Consider the following 12,075-nt stretch of genomic DNA (forward strand, 5'->3'; position numbering starts at 1 on the left):
AATTACCACCACTTTCACTTTTTATTTTGGTTTTGACTAGATTTATTTGCTGCATATGTCTTTCTTTCTACCCCCATTACTTTGGGTTGAGTTTTAATGCCAAACTCCTTCATGGATAGAAATTATGAGTTATATCATCTTAGGTGTTTCTGAAGGGGTGCAGCCAAGAATAGTTTAGTTGACTTGCTTGGTTTAATTTGGACACACATAATGGCTGGCCTAAGATCTTGCAAATCATTTTAGGTCTCATTTCTCATCTAATCATACACTTATATCCTGCTTCTTTAGTCCCATAAGACCACACAAAGTGGCTTACAAAATATAATACAAATTCATACAGTTACAAAAATAGATATAGTGGGCTAGATATTCAAAACTGACCATGTAAGTAACTTAGCTGGTTAGAACTTATGTGGCTAAGTTACGATGTATATTTAGCGGCATGGCAAAGCTGCTGAATATATGTGTATATATAACCACTTAGCTGGATAAGTCTACCCGACTAAGTTTAGATGTGCTCTATGGGGCAGCAAAACTTACATGGATACTTATGCAGCTAACTCCAAATATCGGTGTTATATGGCTATTTTTTGTGCATGTAAGTGGCGGGCACTGAATGCAGGAGAATATTTAGCAGTCGCTACTTAGCCGCATAAGTCCCGCTTGCATGGTTAAATAGCACTGAATGTGTTTTGAATATCGAAAATACAATTCATAAATGCATTTAGCATTTAACAATTTCAAGACATAGCTTTAGTGTGCAAGATCTAATTAAGAATATAAGAAATGCTATGCTAGGTTGGACCAAGGTCCATCAAGCCAGCATCTTGTCTCTGATAGTGGTCAGAGTGGGTCACAAGAACTCTGCAGATCCCAGGGATAAGCGCTGGCTTTCCCAAATCTACCTAGCTAATAACTGTTTATGGACTTTTCTTTCAAGAACTTCTCCAGCCTCTTTTGACTCCACTATGTTAGTTGCCTTGGCCACATCCTCCAGCAAAAGATTCCATAGCTTGATTGTGTGCTAAATGAAAAAAAAAAAAAAGCTTCCTATGATTTTTTTTAATCTGCCGGTTTCTAGTTTTCATGGAATGTCCCCATGTCCTAATGTTATTTGAAAGGGTAAATAAGCGTTTCCTATTTACCCTTTCTACCCCTCACATGATTTTATAAATCTCAATCATATTCTCAGTTGTCTTTTTCTAAGCTAAAGAGCCCTAATCTGTTTTAGCCTTTCTCCATAAGGGAGCTTTTCCATCCCCTTTATCATGTTTGTCATCCTTCTCTGTATCTTTTCTATGTCCCTCTGTCTTTTTTGAGATGAGGTGACCAGAACTGCACATGATATTCGAGGTGCAGTTGCACCATGGATTTATATCAAGGCATTATGATATTCTCAGTTTTGTTCTCCTGTTTATTTCCAAACAGTTGTCTGTTTGCTTTTATGACTGTTGCTGCACACTGAGCTGAAGACTTCAAGGTATTGTCCACAAAGACTCTGAGGTCCTTTTCCTGGATGATGACTCCTAACATAGTACCAATAATTGGGATTGGTTATCCCTACGTGCCAGTCTCCTATTCTCATAAGGTTCTTCTGCAGTTCCTCATAATCTGCTGCTTTGTTGACACAAAATTCTTTCGAGTTATCTACACATTTGGTCACCTCATTCTGATGTTCCTTTTTCCAGATCATTTATGAATATATTAAATAGCACAGGTCTCCAAAACAGACCCCTGGGGCACTCCACCTTTCTTCATTTGAAAAACTGTCCATTTAGTCCTACCCTCTGATTCCTGTCTTTTTATCCAATTACCTATCCACAATAGAACACTGCTTCTGATTTCATGACCTCTCAATTTCCTGAGGAGTTTTTCATGAGTCTTTGTCAAATGCTTTTTGAAAATCCAAATATGCTATATCAACTCGCTCACCTTTATTCACATGTCTGTCTGTTTAAGTCTTCAAAAAATCTGGGAAATTGGTAAGGCAAGACTTCCCTTTGCAAAAACCATGTGGACTCTCCCCAGCTAAATCATGGCTATCTAATTGGTTAGTATTTTGTTTTTAAGAATTGCTTCTACCATTTTGCCTGGCACTTATGTCAGGCTCACCGTTCTATAGTTTTCCTGGATCACCACTGGAGCCCCTTTTTAAAATTGGCATCATATTAGCCACTTTCCAGTCTTCAGGTACTGTGCCTGTTTTAAATGATAGGTTGCAAATCACCAGAACAGATCTGCAATTTCATGTTTGCGTTTCTTCAGAACTCTGGGATGAATACCATCCAGACCCAGAGATTTGTTCTTTAATCTGTCAGTCTGATTTATTACATCCTCCAGTTTCACAGTGATTTCATTTAGTCACTCAGTCACCATAAAAAAATGATTCCAGTGAGGGTGTGACCCATCCTCCTCGTCTGCTATTTCCTTGCCAGGTTCTTATGGCCTGGATTGGCCACTATTGGAAACAGGATGCTGGGCTTGATGGACCCTTGGTCTGACCCAGCATGGCATGTTCTTATGTTCCTTGAGAACTGCTTTTAACCCTCGGTCATCCAGTGGTCCAACTGACTCCCTCACAGGTTGTTTGCTTCAAACGTACTTAAAAAAAAATGTTATTACTTGTTTTTTACCTCTATGGCAAGCTTCTTTTCAAATTCTCTTAGCCTGCTTAATTTTTTTTTTTTACATTTAAATGTACCCCAGGGGTCCCATCCTTTCAATGCTCCTTTCAAAAATAAATAAATAAATAAATTGCTATACCCATGTCCCCACCATCCCAACGGTTTTTATGAAACAAAAAAAGAAACAAGTTGTGTGGGCCCCCATCTCCTTCTACCCACCCTCTAGATGGGACAGGAGGGCAGGGAAAGGCATCCCCAGGCCTGTCCTCTGTTCTTATTGAGACTGAAGCAGGGCTTCTCCCACCTTTTTTTTTTTTTTTTTTTTTTTATTTATTCAAAGGAAGGTTATGGTCGGCTGCAGAATGCAGGTCTTCATTTTTTCAAAAAAGAGCATTGGGAGAGTTGTGGGCAAGGAGATGGGGCCCATAAGACTCATTTTTACATTTACATTTATTAAGACCTATGGATCACCTAACACTAAAATAAGTCTAGGTGATATATAAGAGTACAAACATAAAATTCAATAATAAAAACAATGTATATAAATAAGAAATTAAAACATTAATGAAAGTAAAAACACATGATTAAAATATACTCAAGAAAGTTAATCAAAACCAAAAATAGGTAAGTAAAATCAAAACACATTTAAAAATGCACTAATTAAAACAAAAGTTTTTTTTAAAGACATTTTCTGATGTTCTTTACTGAGTCAAACTGACAAAGCTCCATTGGGAGTGAGTTTCTTTTTTTTCATAAAGACCATTGGGATGGCTGGGACATGGGCATAGCAATTGTCTTTTTTTTAAATGGGGAGGAGGATGGGACCCCCTGGGGTAAATTTTTTAAATCAAAACTGTCCCCTTGCTTTTGTAAATATGTTCTTCTTTTAAAGAGAACTTAGCCAGTTATTGCCGGGTTTTCAGCACTAAATTGAGCCAGGGAACCCCAGCTGCACTAAATCTAGCCAGGCCAATTTTGACCAGTTAGATTCAGCTGAATATTCCAGTGAAGATTAGTGGCTATAGGCAGTTATCTTATGTGCTTAAAGGAACATTTTATGACCCACGCGCGGGCATCCATGTGTTCGCGGTTCCCAGCCAATTCGAGCACGTAAGGTGGGGGTGGGGGGTGGGGGTGGAAATTGTACAATATATGCCTGGTGACATGATAGGCCCTAATCCCAGTTCCCTCCCAGTCTGCTCCAATAGAGGAACAGATTGGGAGGGAATTTCCTAAACCCCCGACCTAAACTGCCGCCTTCTTCTCCTACTAACTCTGACCCCTAAAACCCCGCTAACCTTTTTTTTTTTTTTTTTTTTTTTTAATGTACCTGCTCTTCAGAGCAGTAGCAGGCTGTGCGGGCCGGTTGGCTGCTGTCGTGCACTTCAGTGGGACAGTGCCTAATGGCGCTCTCCTGGCCCGTCCCCTTTTCCCCTAACCCATTCTTCTGCGCGTACCGGGAGATGCGCGCGTGGCCGTGGGTGTTTCAGAAATCCCCCGCCGCGTGCGTGCAGCCCAGCCATGCGCAAATCTCCTGGTTTTGACGCTTGCTGGGTTTTTAAAAATTTGTATATTTTGGGAGTTTCTTCAGAGGAATCAGAAATGATATGAACAAGAGGGAATTGTAGTTGAAACAGTATTGTTGGTCTCTCTCAAATATACTCACAATGCCCTTCAGAGCAGGTAAGCTGGGAGCTAAGGTTCATGTCTGCTTACTCTTCACACCTGCTCAGCAGATGTATCTACTTAACCATACACAAGGTAATATATATATATATATATATATATATATATATATATATATAATATTTTTTTTTTTTTTCTTTCAGGTATTGCAATTAGAGAATCAGCTAAAGTTGGTGACCAAGCCCAGAGGAGGCTGATGAAGGGTATGGATGATCTAGATTTTTTCATAGGTGATGAAGCCATAGATAAACCAACATATGCTACTAAGGTAAGAACATGCAAAGAGATATTTCACTTTTAATCATCTAGTTTATTAGAGTTTTAGGATTTTGTCGAAGGGGAGGACTTTCACCCAGCTTATAGATAACATCAGCTAGGCTGAAATTCTGTTCACAGATAATTCAGATGAAAAGTTAATTTTTCTGAAGCCTGGGGATTTGACATGAGCAGAGAACCCATTTTTCCCTCCTTTGCTGAGTCTGATTTGCTGCAGAGCTTATTAGAGTGCCACAGGTTCAGCAAGAGGTGAAAGACCAGCTGGCCCTGGCACCTACAAGAGAGCCCTAAATGCAAAGACAAACATCTCATGTCTTTTAATTTGTCATTTTCACCTAAGGATGTATATTTCTCTGTTTAATCATTACAACCTACCTCCTGTTGTGTTATCATGTAAAGCTGCTTTTTATTCTTGAGAGCCTTATGACATGTCTTAACTGATTTGCTTTATCTTCTTCAATGGCTGCCTGCAGAGCATATGAGTGATGTCAAAGGTATTTTCGTGGCTAAAAATGGTACTTTACCCACAGAAATGGCCTGTTATAAAGATGGCCGCCCGATAATGTGGATAAACGTACATGGGTCTGTGCTGGTATGTGCATAGGTTTATCCGTAGTGAGAAGAGGTGTTCCCGAGGACAGAGTTGAGGACTGGTGCACATATTCTTTAGGATTTAAAAAAACATGCACATAAATTTTCCCGAAAGGTTTACTCGTATGCAAATAGCAGGTGTATTTGTTTGTGGAAGATTTTAGTGGGATAATTTTGAAAGTGGACTTGCGCTTTGAAAGCTGGTTTAACTTATGCATGTATTTGCCAGCTAACTTGTGCAGGCCTTTTATAAAATTGTCCGATTGCCCAGAGGGATTGCTGCATACTGGCATGCAGGAAACCCAGCTTTGCTTCTTGGATTCAAATTGTGCTCCTTGGGCTGGTAGTGACTGAGAGTAATAATGGAGGCACCTGTCATTGCTCTTGGATGGAGGGAATCCCAAACATTGTGCATCAGCAGTGCTTGTGACTGGAGTTCTATCTAGGTGCCTCCTATATTCCAAAAGGAGCAACAAACAGGATCAGATTTCGCTCTACCTTGTTCCAAGGTGGCATAAGGACAAAGTGGGGGGAGGGGGATCCATCTCCGGTGGGTTCCCCTTTTCACTTCTGACCCACGCTCCTGACACAAGACACCTTCTAGGCAGCTGCTTATTTTGCTTAACTGGAAATCTGGCCTTGGCTGCAGTCTTCGCATATTATGACTAGGTTATAGAGGGTGATTTCACACACAGGCTTTTCCACCTTAGCTTTGTACCTGCCCTGTCACCAGTGGGCCGGGTTAGGGCAGATTCCAACTAGGCTGGAAATGCTGGTGAAGAGAGAGAGAGATGAAACAGAATCCTCCTCCCCAAAAAAATAGCATGCAAGATTGCCCTGTAGAGAGAGCCATAATAATAATAATGTTTTAAATGTCATTTGCAGTTTAAATAACCATGCCAGAAGTCTATCATGTGTGAAACAATGAAGAGGGTAGAAATAAATGAAAAGGAAAATAAACTGTCAGCTCTACTCACATGGTTCAGTCCATCAGGAATCGCTATTGAAAGAGAATTCCCGCTGACATGCTCTCACTGTATCATAAGGATACGACACCTGGGAGAGTATAAAATTAGCAGGGTTTCTCCATTCTGTCTATGGGGAAAAAATGCTTGGTAAATGAGGAGGACCGGAGACGGTACGGTGCCCGATCTATAACCAAGGAACATTAGTTAAAATAAGTTGGCTCATAAAATACCAATTTATTAGATTGATATTTAATCACCCATTTACATGGGAAATCAACCAAAATAACCCACAAAGCTGCAGAGCCCAGGGCCTCAAGAGCAAAAAATGGTTGTCTTCTGTTTTTTTGCATTTGCCCTAGTCACATCTGGAAAAGCACAGATTTTGCAATTTAGGCACTTGGTTTACTGATCTATAAAGAGCAGATGGAGGATCCAATCCCTGTCTGGTTCAGGAATAAAGCTGACAAATTAGCTGATTTCACAGACTCATCAGCTTACTTTTCAAAGCTTGTTTTTAAATTCAGAAATTGAAAGGAAAGCTTGGTCTGTAAGGGTTGGACCAGATCCTCCTTTTTCTTCACTGATAAATTCATTTTCATGCATAAAATTAATATATACGTGTGTGGAAGTAGTTTGTACTTGTGTATATGCTATTTTAGATATATCAAAAGCATGCGTGTACGTAGGGTTTCGTGCACACGTTTACCAGCGCAAGTTAGGGGTGGTCTATGGGCATTCCGGGGCCGGGCCTAGCGTTTTGCGTGAAACTTGCTACTTTATAAGAGACTTGCGCAAGCACATTTGGCAACTTATTCATGTGATTTTATGCCAGCTAATTGACTAGTTCACTTGATTTCAGACTTGACAGTTGTCTGCTATTTTGGGGTGGGCCATTTGGATGAAGTTCAGAATGAAGAACTAGGGAAGTTTCAATGATCTGGAAAAGGACTGGGTGAACTGGTGGTGATATAGGCAAACCGGTGATTTTGATTACTTCTGCGCATGAATCAGGGTTTTATAAGAGCAAGTAATATTTTATTTTGCGTATAAAATATGTGTTGCAAATAAAACTTTCAATGCATTGCAGGTATTTGTGCATAACCAAACATCGGTGCATGGGCTGGGGGGTAGTCCTATGTGTATATTTTAAAATCTGCTCATATCTGATGTGCGCAGATTATAAAATACTGTAGTAGCGCTCCTCACGGCCATATATTCACATATATGGGGCCATGTGGAGTTATTTGAAAACTAGGTTATTATCTGCCTCCAAGGGTGGTAAGTAATATACCTTGGATATTGGTGGAGAAGACTGTTCTAGACCTTTAGAATTTCCAGCAGATACTTCCAAAACATAGTAATACATGTGGTTGTAACAATTTTGGAAAGTTTATAAAACACAATGTCTTGTCTGACCATATTTTCCTAATCTTTAGTTTTTTGACACAAAATTGGTGTTTCCACCCACCAAAAGTGTGTTCCTTTTTAGAGAAAATTTCTTCCACTTCCAAGTGTTGGACTGTTTTTGACACTTTGGGGCAGATTTTAAAAAAGTACGTGCACACCTGGCGCAAACAAGAGTACGCTGGATTTTAATAGCTACGAAATTGGAGCAGCCTCGGAGGGAACTTTCTTTCCGCCTTCCCCTCCCTTCCCTACCTAACCCATCCCCCCCAGCCCTATCTAACACCCCCTACCTTTATTATAAAAGTTACGCCTGCCGGCTGGCGCGCAATTCCCAGGCTCGGGAGCAGTTTTGGAGGCCTCTGCCATGCCCCCGAAATGCCTCCGGGCCGGAACCACGCCTCCGACACGCCCCCCCAGGAAAGCCCTGGGACTTACAAGCGTCCCGGGGCTTTGCGCGCGCTGGCAGCCTATGCAACATAGGCTCAGCGTGCGCAAGGGGAGCTTGGGGCAGGTTTTTGGGGGGTACGCGCGTTTCTTATGCGCATACCCCTTTGACAATCTGCCCCTTTATTTTTAAGAGACTGGAATGTAACCAGAGAATTTTGTAATTGATAGGGGATTGTATTTGTGAAGATAAAGAAGTCTCCGATCCAGCCGTAGATTCCCAGAGTGCCTCAAGAATAATCACTGGGGGCTTCTGCAAGGGTTTCCTTGGGGAGTCAAATAGCTAAAATATTTCCCTTGAAATGTTGCTGCATTAGTATAGCAGGGAGACTTGCCTGAAACAGTACCTTGGGTCCCGGCTTCAAAATCCATTTACTTGCAAAACTGGTTCTCCTTCCTCCCTAGAGAGAGCCATAATTAATATTAGAATGAAAATTAGCTGTATCTTTTAATTCGCTTTCTTCCTTGGTGTCTCAGGCTGATTGTAGCTGAATCAGTCTTAAACTCTGGTGAACTTTCCCAGGCAGGCTGTCCTCCTTCTGACACCACCTAGTACACTCATCCCAAATTTCCAGAACGTATTTTATTAACTTCAGGACTTCCATGAACTCCTCTCCTCAAATTCTCCTCCTCCAACTCCAGTGCCTAGAATCTTCTTGTTTCTCAACTCCGGACCTTCTCTGTGAAGGGATCAAGGCCCCCCGAAATGTCCGCTCACTCAGCCCTGAGCTAAGGCTGATTTTCAACTCCCCCTGCATCACATGGTCACAGGAGTTTTGTTAAATATCAGACTCCTCCCAGTGGTGAGTGGTGCTCTTCACTAACAAACCTACAGAACACTGACCTCACATCAGATGGAGACCTCTGATCTTACAGTGCTGGCAGGATGACCTATTGGGCAATGATTGCCATTCCACTAGCCACAAGGGCAGAATTTGACATCCAGTTACATTTAATATATTGTACAGATTTGTATATTGGCAACTGATTAAAGTATACATCCATCCTATACCAAATACATTAAATCAATGTTATTTTTCATTGGTTCATTTGAAAAGTTCTAGATTAACTAACGTGCATAACATGATAGACTGAGTCCTAACTATTATGTTTTTATTATTTGATGATTGTTCTTCTCATTTTTGGCTTTTTACATTCTTTTGTGTGTTTAGTGGCCTATAAGACATGGTATTGTGGAAGACTGGGATCTCATGGAAAGATTCATGGAACATGCAATTTTTAAGTATTTGCGAGCTGAACCAGAAGATCACTACTTTTTAATGGTGAGCAAGGGTACAAGAAATCTAGCTTTTTAAATTTTTATTTGCTCAGACAACCTGAAGCAAGCAGATTTCATTGTCATCTGATCGTCATAAGAGGCTATCTTTTAATTTGCTTAAATATTTATAAAGTCAAAACTTTCTAAAATATTCACATTTTTTGGATCTCGTTACTCTTTATTTTGGCAGCTTATCTGAGGTACAGATGCTTCTTCAAATAACTGGCTGACAGAATATTATTCAGAGGCAAGAGTGAGACTTATTAGTGGTATTTTTCTTGCCAAAACTGGCACAGTTTACTTTTCATCTTGCTGGTGTTGGAAAAAGTGATGACGTCCATGTTTTGTTTTATTCATGCCACCCACCACGGCCAGTGAGGAAAGATTCATGAGTTTAAGGGGTGCAAAGTGATAGCAAATCTATAGAGCTTTGACAGCTCCAAAATCGATTGCAATTCTGTGCATACGTTCATAATGCAGATAAATGTGGTCGCATAAACTGTGATAGAATTTAAATATAGTGAGAGAAGTCTGTCGTATGATAGAGCTTAAGAAAATGTTAAATTCACTGTGACTAACACACATCACTGAATGTCACAGCTGACTGTTATTTAATCATAGGTCTTCACCATTTTTTCAAAGTCTTTGTTTTATATATTGCATAATAAAAATCAAGAAAAATTGCCGTACTTATCTTTTTGATGAAAATCAAAGAATCCGCACAAATAAAACAGCATTTGAAGCCCCAGATTGGTAAACCAAAAAATAGTTACAGGAGCTGAAGTGCTATTGGAGTGTTTCCAGGTGCAACTGATGTACTAATGTCTGATAAATATCCTTACAACAAAATCACATGATCGAGTATGAGCCAATGAAAAAAAACAAAGCGTGCATCCAACTATGCAGACCAATTTGAAAGGGTAATTATAAATTCAGATCAATGGAAACCAATCAATGTTGTCATTCATCTCAGTGGGAAAAATGTTATTCAATTTAAATATCCACTGTTTGTTTTTTTTAAATTCAGGAATGCGACAATGTCTTCCTCACATGAAGTGATGGAAACTCTATAGTATGCCATTCTAAATCTTCAAAGGTGTGATAACGGACAGTACAGTGTTTAATCATCAGAGGCTGCATTTTGCTGGTGTTAAGGCAACTGCAGTGCTCCCAAACTGGTCTCTTGGATCTACCAACAAACAGCTGAGGACATGGACACTGCATAACACAAACAACATTTAGCACATGTTAGTCACTACATCGGTTGCATCTGGAAAACCTCCACACTTTTCAGCTCTCTGTAACAATTTTTTGGTTTACCAAATTTGGGACTTCAAATGCTGTTTTATTTGTGTGGATTCTAAGTATGTAAAGTACCACTCACATAGTTGCCATGATCTCTTTTTATGATTTCAGCTATCCAGACTAGATCGTTCACATTTTTCTGGTCCCTGATGAAGGCACTGAAACAGAGCTTGTATTGGGCTGTATGTTTGGTCTAGCGATTTTCATTTCCTTACTGGACTATTTTGAATTAATGGACTGCCTTGCAAAGTTATCAAGCTGATTTTCATCTAAAAGATAAGTGTGGCAATTTTACCTAATTTTTATTATACAATATATAAAAAAGACTTTGGAAAAAATGATGACCTATGATTAAATGACATAATTTATTTATTTATTTGTTCAGTTTTATATACCGTCATTCGGTGCAGCCATCATAACGATTTACAGAAATCAAACAAAGAATATACAATTAAAACATAGTTGCATAAATTAACAGTGAGAGGTTGGTGGTGAAAAAGGGAGGACAAGGAAGTAAAGGGAAAAGGAGGAAGGTAATAGTTTTGGTATTTATTCATCTTTTGAATGGACTTCTAGCATTGTTAATTATAAGTTCATATTGCTGCTACAATGGCTGATGCCAGATGTTAATTCAGTATCTCTCTTGCATGGGTCTGGTTGGTAGTATTGATTCAAGTTAGATTATTGAATTAAATCATTGATGTAGACTTTGTGAAAAAGGAAAGTCTTAAGATCCTTCTTGAACGTTTTTATATTGGTTTGAGTTCTTAAATAAGGTGGTAGTGAGTTCCATTTTTTAGGACAGGCAATGGAGAATGCTCTGTTTCTTGTTGTTGGTAGATGGGCATCTTTGATGGGAGGAATTAATAGACAAGAGGTGTTGTTTGATCGAAGATTCCTATTGTTGTTCTGTGGAGTGATTTTCAAGCTTGTTTGTTTATGGTGATCGGAATGTATTAATTTGTGTATAATGGTCAAAGTCTTATATTCAATTCGGGATTTAATAGGAAGCCAGTGTAGTGAATTTAAAATTGGGGTGATGTGATCATTCTTTTTTTTTTTTTTTTTTCCAGTTAAAATTCTGGCTGCTGAATTTTGAGGAATCTGCAGAGGCTTGATGTTAATATATGGAAGGCCAATCATGAGGGAATTACAGTAGTCAATGGTTGAGAAAATTATTAGTTGTAAAACTGTTCTGAAATCTACTGAATTTAGAAAATGTTTTATCCGCCTTAGGATTAGGAGTTTGTGATATCCTTCTTTGATTTTGGTAGTTATGTAGTTATTGTAAGATAGGTTATTATCAATTATTATTATTATCAATTAAAAATTTCTTCCTCACATTCTAACACTAATCAACATCCGGTCACCACAGGGCTCTCCACCACACAACAAGTTAGAGATCTGGGAGTCATCATAGACAACAGACTCAGTCTCAACAAATTCGTCAACAACACAACAAAAGAATGTTTCTTTAAACTTCAAACATTAAAGA

At 39.3% G+C, this 12,075-nt stretch overlaps 1 protein-coding gene across 3 annotated transcripts in view; it reads left to right on the forward strand.

Moving 5' to 3' along the window:
• The window catches only part of ACTR3B (actin related protein 3B), a 92,832-nt gene that overhangs the window by 18,379 nt on the left and 62,378 nt on the right, over positions 1 to 12,075 (forward strand). For all 3 annotated transcript variants that reach the window (XM_029588452.1, XM_029588454.1, XM_029588453.1), the window contains 2 exons: positions 4,454 to 4,578; positions 9,169 to 9,279. In XM_029588452.1, coding sequence (XP_029444312.1) covers positions 4,454 to 4,578; positions 9,169 to 9,279 — 236 coding nt within the window. The remainder of the gene's footprint in view (positions 1 to 4,453; positions 4,579 to 9,168; positions 9,280 to 12,075) is intronic.

This window comes from Rhinatrema bivittatum, chromosome 2 (assembly GCF_901001135.1).
Source record: "Rhinatrema bivittatum chromosome 2, aRhiBiv1.1, whole genome shotgun sequence".
Classification (NCBI taxonomy): domain Eukaryota; kingdom Metazoa; phylum Chordata; class Amphibia; order Gymnophiona; family Rhinatrematidae; genus Rhinatrema; species Rhinatrema bivittatum.